This window comes from Punica granatum, chromosome 1 (assembly GCF_007655135.1).
Source record: "Punica granatum isolate Tunisia-2019 chromosome 1, ASM765513v2, whole genome shotgun sequence".
NCBI classification, from domain to species: domain Eukaryota; kingdom Viridiplantae; phylum Streptophyta; class Magnoliopsida; order Myrtales; family Lythraceae; genus Punica; species Punica granatum.
Genome location: NC_045127.1, coordinates 29,613,887 through 29,631,700, shown reverse-complemented (window position 1 = coordinate 29,631,700; position 17,814 = coordinate 29,613,887). Strand labels below are relative to the sequence as shown.

At 38.9% G+C, this 17,814-nt stretch overlaps 1 protein-coding gene across 1 annotated transcript; it reads left to right on the top strand.

The window, feature by feature from the left end:
- The first annotated feature begins 4,927 nt into the window (after positions 1 to 4,927).
- Positions 4,928 to 8,777, top strand: LOC116192998 (N-alpha-acetyltransferase 50). The gene is made up of 3 exons (XM_031521715.1): positions 4,928 to 5,276; positions 7,440 to 7,562; positions 8,299 to 8,777. The coding sequence occupies exons 1-3, from the start codon at positions 5,123 to 5,125 to the stop codon at positions 8,514 to 8,516; spliced, it is 495 nt and encodes a 164-aa protein (XP_031377575.1). The 5' UTR covers positions 4,928 to 5,122; the 3' UTR covers positions 8,517 to 8,777.
- Positions 8,778 to 17,814: the final 9,037 nt, after the last annotated feature.

Genomic DNA, 17,814 nt, shown 5'->3' with positions numbered 1-17,814 from the left:
ATATCCAAATATCTCATATTAGGAAATTTACAATTTTGAAAAATATACAAGATATCATATATCTAGTGTATCTTCAAAATTCCTTTTTGATATCAAATGTCAAATTTCTAATCTCATCAGAATATGATATCAAATATCCAATTTCCATAAAATCAAATTTTACGAAAACAATTTTGGTAATTAATTGTTTCGGAAATCTAATTTCCAAAATTATCGAAAATGCCCATTACGCGATTACGGTCGGCTCGGGGCAATCAACCCACCTCAGCACCCATGAAGAGCCGTTCAGCTCAGCCGTTGGGTAGTAGCCACTCGGGACAGTCCTGAGCAGCAACAACCCGTCCTGCAGCGGCTGAAAAACAACCCATACCACCCACCTGAACAGCGCCAGACAAGCAGCTAAATGAGCCACCAATCAGCTCTGTTCTGACCGAGAAGAACAACCATCAGCCCATGAGTGATCACTAGAAAAAAATAAAAATAAAAATAAAATCCAGCTCTGCCCGTGAGTAATCAAGCCGCTCGAGACCTTCTCAAGCAGGGAGCAACCATCCAGCAGCGGTTGTCTTGGCCAGTGAAAGCCAATCCGTAACTGCTGAGCAGCCAAGAGACTTAATCAAATTGAATTCTCTTGGGCCGGTTACGAGAAACGATTTTTCGTGCCCGATTCGATACCAATTTATTAAACACTTCAATAAATCACAATCAACCATCAAATTAGGCGCAAAACATGTATCTAATCGAATATAAGGGTGGCTCTGATACCACTGAAAGTTAACCGAGCACGTGTGCAGCGGAAATGTTAAATATCGTAAAAATCAAATTTTCATCGCGTGCTCTTTTAATTAAAACCTTCAAGATCACATCTTGATATATTAATCGCCTTCTAAACGAATAGATAACATCACATATCGAATCTACAAGAAAAGTTTAGACTTTTATACTAACTTTGTCGATTCGAGTCGATCAAACTAACCGTCCAAGTGTCCGGTCTCTAGCTCATTCACACGAGCACGTCTCCACCGAGATTGAGCACCTCTCTACCCGTACACTCCGATCAAGGTCACCGGTCTCGAACGGAATCGTCACGGAATGAAAGGATTTCTTCAAGGACGTCAAGGACAACACCGAAACACCGATCCGAATCAGAGGAAAACTCCGAATTGCCTCGGAAATAATGTGGCTGAGCTGCTGTAATTTTTCAGCTGAAGCCTCCTCTCTTTCTCTCTAATATATCGGGTTTTATTAATAGATCACGCTCTAGGGTTTTCTGTAAAAACATATCTATGTATATCTTCACCCTAGGGACTAAAATGCAACATTAATTAATAAATCACAAATGAGTCCTCACAAGTTAAGTCATCCAATGACTTGCCCTTATAGTTAGAAAGAAAGATCAAATAAGTCCTTGAAACGAGTTTCCATCAATAGACAATCTATTTATAGAAACTCTCCAAATAAAGAAACTATCGTATTTCCTTAATTAAATGTATCCTTGATATTGAACTCGGCTTTAGGATGTGCTAGCACCCTTGCAACCACATTGCAAGCCTCGTTCGATAATTAATTCCTTAATTAACTTCCTTAATTAGAATTAATTCTTTTCTCGGTTTAGACACGCTCAATGTGTGTGACTAACTAGGTTCATCATCAAATTGCAATGGGATTATAGTATCAACTCATTTGACACTACCAGAAACTTTTTCTGTAACCAAAAGCATAATTCCCAAAATGCCCTTGGTTCCCAAAGTCCACGAGTGACACCTTGCAGCATATCGTGACAATCCAAATGATGACGAATGTATAATTGAAACATTCTAATGAACCTCTGATCGTATATGCCATGCGTTGAATCCCTTCACTACAAGATCCTGATCTAGCCAGAGTTACGGTAAATGCCAAACTCTATAGCCGATTATATAGACTCTCTAATTTCATTCTTAGATCTGTAATACTTGAACATAAACTCTTTTCTATTCGAGTCTATCTACCTCGGCCAAGGATTTCTCGATCTAGAACAAAACTCATATCCATAGGACCTTTTCCCTGTTTACTCAGGTTAGCGAATCTCATCTTGATCGGATACCTAACTCCAAGTATAACTATCTAAGACCACTATCTGCTGAGTAATCATGCTAAGCACAAATATATTAGCAATAGCAAATCCTAATCACTTATACTTGAGATAGCGTTCCATCTCAGGTCTAAGGACTATATGCACTAATACGATCCAGATAACATTCATTGACATTAGTAAATTACCGTAAGAATATTATCTGCACGTCACTTTCGACTAAATATCATATAAGTATTTACATATTTGTCATGATAACAGTTATCAAATAGCATGAGACTCACTGCTTCATCTTCATTAGTATCTGTATACTAATTATGGAAACAGACAGAGGTGACGATCTATCTGGAGAAATAATGTCCAGTTAAGTCTCGTACGATCGTGAACAGTTTAAAGATATTCTTACCGAATTATTTCGTCACTCATATTCTTAACTCTTAAGAATGAAGTATTCAAAAAATATCTTAAGGACTTTATTATAATAAACATAGACAATATACGAATAATATAATAAATTTTATTGCCATAAAAAGAATTATCCAAATACATAAATCAGGTTTTATGGCATATCACTATCAATTTTGCCGGCCATTATGAGAACCTACTGTTTTTGTCTAGTTTGGCTTAATATTGCTTCAATCATATGCAGTTTGCTATGCGATTATGATTTTTTATTCCTTTCATTGGTCACTGATGCTATTGGACAACTTATAGGGACTATCACCCTGAGCAAGTCTTCTCGTCTATGGAGACTATCACGAAACAGCATATATATATATATATATATATATAGAGGTATAATCTTACTATTCATGATTCGATTATATGATTCACTATTCTACGACCCTCGATTGATTTTAGGTAGAATCACTATTTTGACAATTTTGGTGAGATAGATTTGGAACCAAATATAAATCATAGGATATTTTAGATAATTTTTAAAGTATAAGATAGATTTAAAAATTCAGTGAAACTATATGATATATGACTCTTTATTATTATAATGTTGATTTGAACAGTTTTATTTTATAAAAGTTCATTATATATATCTGTTTATTTATTATGATATATATTTTTAAAATAAAATTAATCAAATTTGTATGGTAACTGGTTTATTTGTGCAAAAAAAAACGTATTTAATTTTTAATTGAAAATACTATATGGCAATTGGAGAAATTATATGGTAAAATAACTAAAAGTATAATTTTACCATAATCATGTTTATGTACGTTAAATTTATGACCTTAAATTACACATATAATTTTATCTTTTCATTAAGGCTAATATTAGAAGAGGAATTTATCAAACAACAAGAGCTTCAACTATATAATAACGTCTTTTGAAAATATTTTATTACGGATTTGAATTGAATAAATATATGAAAAATCATTGCATCGCATGGGTATTAGGCTAGTTATATCCATTTATAGACATTATTGTTATCTAAACAAAATGCACTGATCATAATTATTGTGTACTATCGTGGCTCTTTGTTTATTAGACATCTTTTCACGATAACAATGGTGCGTCCTATATGTTAAGTCCTTTTACACTATTATGTTCATTACCATATAAAATTTTCATTCGAAAAAAGGGTTCCACTTCAAACTGCATTTTGCTAAAACTAACATGTTCTGTAAAAAGATAATATGTATGTTATATATTAGTGCTGGCCAACTATCATTTTTGCGCAAACTAATATGTCTTGTATAAATAAATATAATCGTTCTTCGAGCCCACGAGCATTTATTATTTTATATCATTGTTTTTCTTAGTTAAATAACTCGTAATTGATATTAATATATGAAATCAAAGTTGGGATTAAATAGTTGTAAATAAAGTTGAAAATAAAAAATTAATATTAATTTATAAAATAAAAATTAAATTTGATTATAAAGTTATAACATTTATCAAATAAAAAAAACTAAAATAAAAGTTATTTTTTATAACAGAAGTACAAAACAAAATTATAAAGTATATATTTTTATAATATAAAATGAAAATGAAAATAATATAAATACAAACATGTAAACATTTGTTGATGTAAACAAATAATTGTAAAGTTAAAAATAAAATAGAATAATAAAAATTATTTCCATTGCAGATGAAAGTTGAAAATAGAATAAATTGACAAATAATGTTGAGAAAATTAATTTATATTAAATAAAAAAAGACTAAGGTCTGCTTCTAAGAACTCTTTTTTTTTTTTATAACTTTTTTTGGCGTTGGGTTTTGCGCGGGGGGCAAAGGGTTTTGGGTGGGAGGGGGGTTGAGGAGTGGTGGATCCCAACGCAGACCACCAGCCCCCCCAAACAAAGTCACCGACGGTGTCATATGCCGCCACTGGCCTTGCCTGGCAGTCGTGGTTCACTGTTGTCAGCGGGGTGGTGGCGACCCTACCCCCTCCCCATATACAGAGCATCTACCTATTTCTCTATTTTTTTTTTGTTCCCCTTTTCCTTCTTTTACTAGTCGATTCAAATAGCTTGTTCGGCCTAATATAAACCAGACACGTCAACGACATATTAGCAACCCACTAAATTGTTTGAATTTTGAATGTGGCCTATTGAACTTATGACGCGATTGAAAGATCTATTAGTAGAAAAAGAATTTTTCTCATATTCAAGATACTAAAAAACACTAACGTATTATCATTGTGCACAAATTAGCATACCGTGCTAGAATTTGGCTTGTTGAATTTGAATACCTAGTTTTGAGACTAAGAGGATTCATGATTTATTGCGCAATAAACCCAATAGTAATAATAAAATTCGGACCAGATTTGTGAATTTTTTAGATCACGTGATTTAACAATTTCAGGTTTTGTTGCAATGAAAATGAAAATATCCCGAAAATGTCCCCCAAACTTTCCCAGGAACCAAACGCGAATCGATCGTCTCTCTCACTTCACTTCCTTGCCCCCTGATTGTTTCTCACTTCACACGCCGCCGCCGCCGTGGGCGCCGCCGTCGCCGTCTTCTCTCTCTCTCTCTATCCGCGTATTGAGCCGATAGTTGCTGGTAATACAATCATTAGGAATCCTCAACAATGGGGGCGGGGAGGGAGGCATCGATATCCCTGGACGGAGTCCGAGACAAGAACGTGATGCAACTGAAGAAGCTTAATACCGCCCTCTTCCCCGTGCGCTACAATGACAAGTATTACGCCGACGCCATCTCCTCCGGTGATTTTACCAAGCTAGGTCCGAACCCTCCTTAACTCAAAAGCTGCACTTCGTGCGTTCTCCGTTGCGGTATTATCCTGATTTCTGCACATCGTTTGCGTATTGCTTCGCTTAATTTGCGTCTCAAATGGCTGTCTAGTCGATGAGATTGTCTCTTCTGGGTACCCAATCGGGTTCTGTTATGTTCTTTTGTGCCTTCTTGTCGCGGAGTTTGCTCGGCTCTGTTGTTCTTTCTCGAGTGGACTGCTAAAGGAAACTAGTTTTAGTTTAGGAAAGGGAGACAGATGTTGGGACCGTGAAATTTCTGCTGTCATTTCATTATTCTTCTTGGAAAGCTAAGAATGGGTGGAGTCCACAAATGGGTCATCTGACTGATCAGCTTTGGACTGAAACACCAACTCTGTTTTGATGAAAGTGAAACACCCACTTAATAGCTTGCTTATAGCGTTTCGCTTGCGGGTGTCAATTTGATTTGCATTTAGGCTGGTGAGGCTCAATACAATTCACAGAATGAATGATGTAATCGCTCGAGTCTTGTGTTCTATATCCTTGGGAGTGAAGTTAGTTCAAAGCTCTTGGATTTTAAATTTTGTGCATGCTGATATTTTCATTGATGATATATAATGATAGAATTCATATATGTTTTGTACAAGGATCAGAATGATAAGTTTACTTCTAGAGTTTCATGCCCCCATGTAACTACTTGTCTTATAGTATAATTGAGCGGACATTTTAGTATGGATTTACTCTTATCTTTGTCACCAGCACAACTGCAATGAAATTTCGCTGGATTCCCCTTCTAGTGCAATTTAAGAGATTGACATGGTGTTCTCTCTCTTGAAAAATGACATCTCGGTCTCTTGTTCGGTACCTTTCTTGATTTTATGTCGGGCGGTATGTTTGTGGTCCTATATATATGTCTTGTAGGATATGAGCTTTTCTGTTTGAAAGCGCATAAAGAGATTTCTCTTTGATGAGAGGCTGAGGAATCACAGGAGTCATTTTCACTTCATGGGAAATTAGAACCATCCGTTCCGAGATTTAGCTTAGGTTCCATAGACTTGTTTGGTGTAGGAATAATTTGAAGGTTCAAGTGAATTTGAGAAACAAAAGAGAGAGAGAGAGAGAGAAATGAGGACAGCATTCTTCTATATATCAGAAAGAAACAAATTTAAGAATTGACCAAGCCACTTAAACCCTTTTAAGTTCTAGTCTACTGGTTGGCAAAACTATGCTACAATACTCTTTTATCAACTGTTAGGCTACTTGTTTCTGTAAACATCCAGGACCTTTGATTTTTACAAGCCTAATTGTGTTTCTCTGGAATCAGAATCAAATATATTAATGCTTACTGCTTGCTTTCTATTGTTTTCATTTTTTCTTCTTTTCTGTTATGTCATCTTGCTTTGTTTTCCCTCCGGTACATTTTTCTGTTGAGTTGCTCTGGCTGGTCTCTTGTGGCAATGGACACATTTCATTGTTTTGATGATAATTTTTTACGCACTAGCCATTTAAAATTCACAACCTTTGACTGTCATATGTGCTACTTTCCTTTGTAGATCAGATATGCTGACATTTATTCTCCTGCAGAACAATTGTAAGGCCACAAAAATTTCAAAATATCAAACATTGTCTTTGATCTGCTCAAAATCTTATAAGATGTTTATTCAAGTCTGTGAGAGATATCAAATAATCTCTCACAAAGTCAATGGAGAAGTCTTCTAATTTACCAATAATGTAATGATTTATATCGATGATTTGCTATTAGTATTAGCTATCTAATTGTACACATTCTTTCCATGAAAAATAAATATGTTATTTCTAAATTAATCTATTTGATGGTATCTCTCTTGCAAACTTGATGATGAACCCTTGACTATTTTTGGGAGGATGCAAGTACCAATTCATGGGTGTGGATATAAGATGTTTGGTTTATTTGGATTTTACTGTGTTCCTCTTCCAAATTGATTCAATAGCATAAAAAGTTGTGCCCGTTGTTACCTCAGGATGTTCAAATATCAGTTGCTGCAAGACCATTCATAGCATGCCCTGGCTGCTTAGTAACTGTCAAATATTTCCTCTTTGATTGGCTGTTATTTGAAAGCATTGGAATTTCTAATATTGTGAAACTCTTTTGCTCGTCAAGTATTTTGAATTTGAATGTGCAACCCCCTTTGGCAGCTTACTACAATGATATTTGTGTTGGATCAATTGCCTGCCGACTTGAGAAGAAGGAAAGTGGGGCCATCCGTGTGTATATAATGACATTGGGTGTTTTAGCGCCATATCGTGGGCTGGGCATTGGTGAGATGTCCTTTCTTCATTTTCTTTCTACATGTTTTGGGCTCTTAGGGCTTTATCTTCTCAAGCTCATGAGTATTCTTTTTAGTTCTGATATAGTTGTTTGGAAGATGTGTCACTTGCTAACATGCAGAGAAATATCAGACCTAGAAATAGAACCTTCAAGTAAAAATCTCAATTGAAAATACTCGCAGGCTGCTGATAGTCAATCTAGGGATGTACCTTTTGAGTAGTTAACTTTGGATCAAGATTTATTACCAACAATTCAAAAGCATATGGTGCTAACTTAGCCAGAATTTTATGTTTCTATTATGTGAAGTGTTTTCCAAATCGCTGCGAGTATAGTCACCGGAATATCCTGATGCTCAATTGTGTAAGTGGTGTGTCTAACTTGAACCTGTAGACATCATTTCAGCAATTTAACTAATAAGAATTAGAAATCCTAAAATTGAAGAAAGGAACTCATAAATCTGCAGGGGATTGGCTGCATTTGGCGGGCTGGTCAACTTCTGTTACATCTTCAAGACTGCGAGGATAGCAATGAATGTTTGTCATAATAATGAGATGTTTCGGAATCCAAAGGACGATGTGATACTTCTTTATTTTTTTTTTATTTTTTTTGTTAAGCACGATGTGATATTTCTGCAGATCTGATGCTAATTTTTGTTGAAGTAGATGAGATAATTATTGAATGTAAATCTGTTCTCATTGTCTTGTCCTTTTGAATTATGCTGGTCAGGTACAAAGCTGTTGAATCACGTTACCAATCTCTGCTCCAAACAGAACATCTCGGAGATATACCTGCACGTGCAGACCAACAATGAGGATGCCATCAGCTTCTACAAGAAGTTTGGATTTGAGATCGCGGACACCATCAAGAACTACTACACCAATATTACCCCACCTGACTGCTATGTCCTCGCCAAGTACACCTCCCAGTCTCAAGCGAAGAAGTGACAGCCTTCCCTGCCACTGGTGATTTGATGGGGAAGATCTCTTTAGCCCCAAGCCATATAAACTGAGTTTAGTTTTGTCCCCGCATATGTGCCTGAAGTTTTTGGATTCACTTGATTTTTTGTTTACACTAGATCAATGCATCTGATGATCTGAATGAAATGGCTTCTATTAATTGTTTGCAGCAATTAGAAACTGTCTGTGTTGAAGTGGGTTCCTAGTTTGATGAGAGTAAGCAATTTTGGAGTGAGTATATGTTCTGAATTTGAGCTTCATTTCTGTTTGCACTCACAAGGGTGCATTTATACTTTTTTTCCCCCCTAAGTAATGGACAGACTGAATTTTGAATTACCGAAAATAAAACAATGAAAATAAATAAATAAATAAATAAAGGACAATAGGGATGTCCGAAGACATTGCGAGGGTAGAATGAAAATTTTGGAGCAACATTTACTAAATGACCATCAACTTCCCAAAAATTATTTATTTGAATTTGCCAAATGAATGTGCAGAGTATCATTTATTATATACCATGCTAACTGTAATTTTTATAAGTGGTTGGCTTAGATAACAAGTCAAATTTGTTGAAAAATTAAAGGAATTTCTCTAATAGTGTCTGCAGAACTTTTTCGAAGAACAAATTTGAAAGATAGTAATTTCTCTAATAGTGTCTGCAAAACTTTTTCGAAGAACAAATACGGGTTATGTTTGGTCGCGGTGATAGCATGGGATATAGAAGTAGGTGGGATTTAAATTGAAATCTTCAGAATACTAATATACCAAATTGTGTATTTGCTGTAGACCAAAGTTTAGGATAAGGATACCTGAGAGAAATGAACAACACACCTTAAAAGAAATACATTTTAATTTTCAGAAAATAAAATATATATTTGAAAATATTTAAAAATTAAAAGGGAAAAAAAATGACAGGGGAAGTGGAGGGAGGATTGGAAGTGGCCCAATGCCTGCCACTATCACTCTGTCGAGGTCAACGACATCATCAAAAGTCATCAATGACATTGTCTGAGCAGTAGTAGCCGACGTCATGACATTGTCTGCACAGTAGTAGCCGACGTCATGGCCCCACTGCTTGTGATCTACTCCCTCCTTACCCTTAGAGAGAGAGAGAGAGAGAGAGAGGGAGGAGGAGGGAAAGGTGGTGGTGGCCCGATTCGAACCACCACTGCCCTAATCCAGGTTGTCGATGGCCGAAATCGGGCAACCACCGCCCCTCTTTCCTTCCTCCCACTCTTCAAGGGGAGGGGGAAAGGGCCAAATTCAGGGTGGTGGGGACCCCATGTCAGCCACTATCGCTCAGACAAGGTTGCCACTGGCCTTGCCAAGTGGTGGTGGCCAACGTTGGGCCATCACTAGTCCTCTCCCTTCAACCACTATGTCAATAGAAAATATCATAAACTTAGGAGTAGATCATTGGCATTTTTTTTCTTTTTACATGAAATATTATTACAAATTTCCTTTATCCGACCCCTTAATGGATAATTTTTTTAACAATCTAATTCAACTGATACCAAACCTAATCGTGATCCACCATGGACTTGTGCATACCACTATGGACACGTAGCCAAGCAAGACAAGAGGAGGGCAATGATCAACCATCATTCTCAACACCTTCGGATGTTCAAAACAGCCTCGAATAGCCGCACCACTAGCCGCTTGATCGAATATCTCGTTAAGATTGCAATGATAAATCGATTTTTGAGTTGCTACATGTTCGTATGATGGATGATCCTAGGGTATACTATTGTGTTTTATTTTTAAAAATCTACAATATCGCGATAGAATCCAACACTAGTATCAAAGTCATATCATAGGACCTGTGTGTGCTCTGTAGAAATCGCTATTCAATTGGTTCACACCAAACTAGGTTTTGGCCTAAACCAGCTTCGGGTTTCGGTGAGTGCCTATTGTGCTGCTATTTTGTGTGATTTTCTTGAATGATTATCGTGCTTGAATGGTATTGACTTGCAACTATGATTCAAGCCTATCATGACGGTTCGAATATTTGTGTTTTTTCAGTTAGATGCCTTGTAAAGTTTCGCTTATGAGAAGCTATAGGATAAATTGTAAAAGTTTAATTATTTGCATTAGCTTCCTTGTAAGCTTTGTGAGCGAAAATATAGGATGGATGTACATATGTTTTAAGCTTTTATTATATATTGTAAACCGGAAATTCCAATGGCAATCCAGTGGAGTCGAAGGTAACATGGAGGTGGATGCTGACGGCTAGGGTTTGATGAACGTTCGAGGATCTTACCGTGACTGTCGGTGACTGCAACGCGACTCGGGCATAAGGCTAAAAGATGAAAGATGTGGTGGTGGTGGAAAAATCCTTGCAGATTTAGAAGATATGATATTTTTTGCAATTCCTATTATTTACGGTAGATACTTTGTTGTTTCCAATCTTGCAGGGAGCAACCATGGGAATGCCATATTTAAATTTATTTTCAATTCTGGATGCGTGATTTGTGCTTGGATTGATCGCATGTTCTTATGAAAATATAGATTGGCTACCCGAATGGGACTAAAAATGGAAATATTGTTTGATCATATTCTATGATCACATAGGACAAATAGTTAAGTAAATTAATCGGATCTTTGATATAGAGTTACATGCTTAAGGATTAATTACTTAGGATTAGACCTTTAGTGACCAATGCGCGTGACTAAACTTGAATGTCATCGTGTAATGGACTTTAGTAGGCCAAAAGTCAGGTTAGCTTGCTCTAGAAGCTATTTCAACTCAAACTGGTTAGTTGATTGGTCTAGACCAGTGGTTGTTTTAGTTGGATCTATAAATAGTCCTGAAACTGAGACAAGTCCTAGAGTTATGTAATTGATTAGGAAGAATGTAACTCTAACACTTGCATAGAGTCTCAAGGTTTCCATTTCTAGTTCATGCATGTCAGCACCCCGTTTCGATCTACCGGCTTTAGGAGGGGACATCAATAGGACGCCCGGCTATGGCTCCCGAGCTTTGATAGAGAACGGCCAAACAAATTCCAAGTTAGCTAGTAAGGATAACTAGACGACACCAGAGCATGACAATGTAGAAGGCCCCAGGGTCTCCATGCAGATTACAAAAAGAAGCCATAGAGGCTAGACAACACCTGATCCCGGGTTAGCAAAAATCAGCTCTTGCAGTATTATTCACTGTCGGCTCATTGGCTATCAGAAGTTATCCAATATAGAATTCTAAAAATCTCTCACGGTGCCAAACTAATGAATATCACTTCTAAGCACATTTCGCAAATCATCTGCTTGAACCGGGGCATTCCCGAGTAATCGCAAACGGCCTTTCCAACAAGGCTTCCGAGACACTGACTGAGCAGGCAAATTGAGGACGCTTGAGGACAGGTCTAGCCATACCCAAGGGTTATCAAAACCATGGAGCAAGCCTCAGACTATTTACCGAAAATCATTCAGGTCTCTCGAGTGACTCCCGAGTAGAAAAAAAATGGGGCCTTTTTCAATGGGAACCTCAAACCGGAGACCTATTCGGCGAAATGTCAATACCCGAAATCAGGCCTGGCCAGTGTTAGGGACCTCAAGGACCAAGTAGGTCAGGTCAGATCACACTGTACAAGTTGTTCAAATCTCCCGAGTGCCTCTCGATTGGAAAAATGGCCCTTTTCAGTTAGATTCTCGCGCCGGGAGACCGCCTAGTGAAATATTAACTCCCAGAGTCTGGCCCAGCCAATCCTAGTAACCCTGAGGCCTAGGGAGCTCATTTCAGATCGGACTGCACTAATCAGTCAGGTTTCCCAAGTGACTCCAAAAAGGTCTTAAATGTCGTCCGGCAAGCTTTCGGGATCCATTTTCGATAAACGAAGAACACAACGATATTCAGGAACATCGAGACATTGAGGGAACATTTAGAAAATTCTGACTGCAGATTCTTGGGACGTCTCTAGTTCCTCATTTGTGGCGGAGGCCGTGGAGTCAATTGTTCCGGCCGGACGACAAAGCATATTAACACGATCAGAGCAAAGCGCAGACGCTTGAATGGTTGACAGAACCAATTAATTTTGCCATGATCTCCTGAATCAAGCAAAATCGACTCTCGAGCTTTCGAGCCATCAAGTCATCAACTTAAGCAAAACATGTCAATATTGGGCTCGTTAGAATCCTCCCTTTGCCTACATTGACAATGCGCCGTCCATTCGGGTCACAAAACTCGAACATGCAACCGACCGAGACCCGAGCTTCCCCGACACACCAAGCCATTCGTGGAACCCATGGCCCCTCTCCTCTTGGCCGACCACCCCCTATAATTTTTTTTATTGTAAATTAGCCCCATATTTTATTATTTAAGTACATTTCACATCCATCCTTTCAACAAGCTTCCACAAAATGTGGATCTAGGTCTCCCATTCCCCATTTTTAAATCAGGGCCGACCCCTCCTTAACTCCCTTTAATATCCACTAAACTTCATTACTTTGCATCATTAACACCCCTATATATATTTGCTTGCTAGAGCACTTAATCATTTCTTATAACTCCATCTATCTCTAAGCCTTCCTTTCTCTAAAGTCCTCTCAAACTCTCCCTCAACCCCGCTCACCCGACCAGCCCTTCAAATAGCAGTCCAAGGCTAAAGCCGGCCATAACTTGTCGCGAAACCGCCTGGTTTTCTAGCGACCATCTCCCGACTTAACTCGAACTTCAAACAAATTACATATCCCATATGCTTTCGACCTCCCGAGTCTATCGCTGAGGTTATGTTCTCCATTTGAAGCTTCATTCTTGCCATTCCAACTGCTTATCAGTAGCCGATTCCCGAGTCCCTCTTTTTCCCGGCGACATTTCTCCTTCCATGACTAAGACGAGTCTTACCAACATCCTTGGACGGGCCACCCACGACCCCCTCTCTTCCCCGTGACAAGGAGGTCACGGTCCAAGAGCCGTTCCACCGTGCTAGCCACCTCGGGTCCTTATTCTTCCCTCTCAAGTGATCCTAATTTTCTCTCGGGTTTCCTTCTAGGGGGGTCAGCCCGTGACTTCCTGACCCGAGAGCCACCTCCAACTGTGTCTAGGGACCACCCAACAGTCGTAAGCCACTGTGCCCCATCATCGGAACCACCTTTCGAACCTCCTTCTCTCTCTCGGGTTTTCCTTTGCTCTCACGGTTTTCTTTCTCTTTTTCGGGTCAACCTAAGTGCCAGCTTGCTGAGCGCCATCTCCAACCATGCTCGGGGACCCTCCAACAACCTCAAGCCATCATGCACACCTATGGCAATCGCACCTTGCACCAACCTCAACCAATCCAGTTTTCGGGTCCCTTTCCTCCCTCTTGGGTTCTTCCCCCAACTAGGTCTTGTGGGGTGATAAGGTGGTCCACGACCGACTTAGAAGAGGTAGGACTTTTAGTTTTCGAGTTTTGTGGGGTGATAAGGCCGTTCCTGGTAGACTTAATGCATGTTTCCATTTAATATGTTGCTAGTTCGTTTGCATGCTTATATAACGATGTAAATGCTAGTTCCACGGGGCTAACGGAAGCGTAAAAGGAACAGAAATTCAAAATTTCCTACCCGTGAAACTAGTTCCAAGACCTACTAGAAGAGTAAGAGTAAATAAAAGCGTACCTGGAATATTTAAAGTTGTCGACCGAGCGTCCCACGCGTGACGCCTCTACTGGTATCCACACCGACTTTGTCGACGAGTTTTCGAGATCGGCGGTGCTAGCGACCAACACTCGAAAGAAACACCTCGATGCGACACCCGAAATTTATTAGACTAGTAGGATTAATTCAAATTGAACAATTCAACTTGAATTTCCTTACACTTATACACGTACACCCATATACATGTATATATATATATCTCTTATATCTAAACATGCATGCTGCCCCTTTTATAAGCAATATGGGGAAGACAAATTCAAAGCCCCACCGATGTGGGATTAAGGAGAATCAAGGCTCCAAGTGACATGTGTAAGTCTAGGTGACATCATTTAATTAGTCCATGTGTATAGCTAAGTGTTATCATACAATTGGCCCATGTTTCTTTCTATAATTGGCTCCAAGTGGTTCCATAAAAATAACCACTTAGCACACCATTAAATCTAATAAATCGGGTCTAATTAATCGGCAAATTTAATCTCATTAAATATCCGATTAATCGGTCGCACCATAAATCATCTAATCTTTATTAGACAATTTTGTTGTTTCAAAATATCTCGTCAAGTTAGTCGTAGTGTGTGACCCTGTAGGTTCCCAATTACGTTGATAGTAATATCGAAATCTCTATTTTAATATTACAAACAGTGAGCGGCATCTAGCAATGCATCACTGTTACTCAAGTAATCGGAAAGTCAATTTCTCGACGAACCTCGTGACCTATATTACCGTGTAATATAATCCATTGTCCCCTATATCTCTATTGAGCCCAAGGCATGGTCGATGACATCCTTGTATGGCTCAATATTTCTCTTTCTTGGTTTACCGGTTAAGTCTATCAGAACAAATGAGCTCGATATCGTTATATCGACTCATTTGGGTATGCATACACTTTTAGACTTAACCACCAAGTGGCCGTGAGATATCGCTCCCGTTTTGTAGGAGGGACAAATCCTATCTTGGTCACTCACATTCTTTTCCATGCTTTGTGGCATACCCAATAACTATCTTTATAACCAGCCAGTTACGGTGGCGTTTGACAGTATCAAAATATACGACATTACACGTAGGAATCCATGGTGACCTCAAGTCAAAGGACCATTACACTATAGTCACTTTGAGATATACTAATGACAGTCACGTAACAACCCATGTAGCAATCTCATGGCGGGTCAGTCCAATACACATTACTCTTAATGTATACATGTGGTGTGATTTGATATCTCCATATCCATGACCTATGAGATTTGGTCATCAATCAACACTCACACTAGTCTAACCGTATTACCGTTGTCCTAATTAACGATAATACTTTGACTATGGACATTTAGGAATAATGTTCAGTAATTATAGGATCTCACAATCAAGTCACACTTGATGCCTATTGAACCTACTATTCCAAGGACATTATTGTGTAAAATCATATTTAGCGCAATCTACACAATAACAGATATGCCTCGTAATATAATGAAATAGATATCATATTACAGAACTGATTATAGATTGCCTCTAGGGCATACACCAATTCCCAACAGTAAAACATGATGGGAAATGGTTAGAATCGGAGTCAAGGAGACGCCATGGCTCGAAAGAGCCATTGGAGCTCTTGGCTACATCCCAAGGGAGGTGGCCGAGAGCTCCCTTGGCTCTCTTGAGTCCATGATGGCCTTTTCTTCCTCGATTATCATCATTTCCTGTGTTTTGACATTTTCCCATTTCTTGTGTCGGCGTCGTTTTATTGATTCCCGTAAATGTTTTGTGGTGTGCCTCACTATCATGGCTGTCAGCATCCCATTTTGGTTCACCGATTCAAGCAATGCGCATCAACAACAATTCGGGTCATGACTTGAGCAGCGATATAGAAGAAGACTCGACAGAGCAGCAAATTGCTATTCATTCTCAAGTCAATAGAGACAAGCAGATGATTCAAGTATACGACAGAAGAACTTCCAGAATCATCCAATGATATACAGAGCAATTTGAAAGCCCAAACAGCTTCCAAACCGGCATTTTCAGAATACAACACAAACAATGCTATTTTCTACTTGTTCACTCGACCATCGGAAGATAGTCAATATTGGGTTTCAAAAATCTCTCGCGATGCCAAACACATGAAAAGTGTCTTCAAACACATTTTGCACATCATCTGCTCTATATAGAACAATTTTCTGAATACAAACAACTTTTCAATGGAAGTCCAAAAATGCCAGTTCATCAAACAAAAGCCAATGCCCGATGTCAGATGCAGTCATACCTCGCAATTCTACAGATCATGAGCATTGCTTCAAATCGCTTCTCGGAAGTCACACAGACTCCTCGAATGACTTCCGAGTGACAAAACAAGCCAACCTTCCAATGGAAATGCGTTACTGGAGACTAGTTTGATGAAATATCGGCGAAGAAAGTTAGCCATGCATTTCCCCGAAAACTACAGCGGATAGACGCAATTGGTCAAATTAGACTGTAGAATTCCTTTCGGTTTCCCAAGTGACATCCGAGGAGCAAAAAAGACCATTTTCAATGGAAATTCATAATCGAAGGTCTTTTTGGCAGAAACTTGACACCGAACGACTACCCTACATAGTGCTACTTATCCCAAGGCTCAGTGTAAAATCCTCAGACTGAACTGCACAATTCATCTAGGCCTCTAGAATAGTGCTTTTATGGTCATAGATACATTTTTTCAATCCTTCGAGGTTTGTTCTCAACGAGCAGAAATCGTAGTGATCTCCAGCTTGCCCAAGCAACTCATAAAGCAATCTGAGAAATCCGACTGCGAACTCCTAGGTTGTCTCCGGCGTCACATTTGCAATACCAGCTTATTGGTCAAGTATTTAGTTTGATTGACAATGCATGTCAAAATGACCAACGCGGAATGTGAACACGAGATGCGATCTCAAAAACGACTAACTTTGCTCTGATCGCCTGAAATGAGCAAAATAGGCATTTGAGCTCAAAACCACACGAACATTTTTTTATGCAGAACACGGCAATCTTGGGCTCGCTCGAATCGTTTTCACGCACACATCGACAATTCGACGTTCAATTGAGCCACGAGCCTCGAACACGCGATCAATCAAGACTCGAACTCCCCCGACTCACCCCCCAAGAGGCCGTGGGACCCACGATCAGCCCCTAGCTGCCTCATCTTCTTCATAGCCGTAACTTCCTTCTCTTATCCTCAACTTGCATGCAAAATATCCAAGTCTTCATCCTATCCACATTCAACCATCAACATCCATCAATTAATGCCTTCTTATCATCCAATTCCCTTCCAATCTTCATTAGGTGACCACCTCTCCCTAAGCTCCCTCCTTAATCACACTTTGTTGACCTTAATTGTACTTAAGCTTTGTCTATATATATCCTTAAAGTCATTAACTTAATCATTCACCTTCTAGCCATTTCTCTCAAGCTTTCACACTCTTCAAATGTTCTCAAACACTTGAAGAAAAATTGCAACTCCCAGCAAGCTTCAGCTCAACCATTTCCAAGCAAAAACCCTCAAAACTTAAGTCGGAAACATGGTGATCATCATCCCGACTTAAATCCAAACTTGACCAAACTTCATATCCCACCTATTTTGGACCCCCTGAGTCCATTATCTGAGGTTAGATTTTCATTTTGAGACCTCCAGCCCATCGGATCAGCTCAGATTAGTATT

What these genes read in the sequence shown, in the direction of transcription:
- LOC116192998 (XM_031521715.1), top strand. Translation starts at nt 5,123, where the DNA reads ATGGGGGCGGGGAGGGAGGCATCGATATCCCTGGACGGAGTCCGAGAC. An exon ending in CGGTGATTTTACCAAGCTAG is followed by an intron (nt 5,277 to 7,439) that starts GTCCGAACCCTC and finishes CCCCTTTGGCAG; the next exon opens with CTTACTACAATGATATTTGT. An exon ending in ATATCGTGGGCTGGGCATTG is followed by an intron (nt 7,563 to 8,298) that starts GTGAGATGTCCT and finishes TATGCTGGTCAG; the next exon opens with GTACAAAGCTGTTGAATCAC.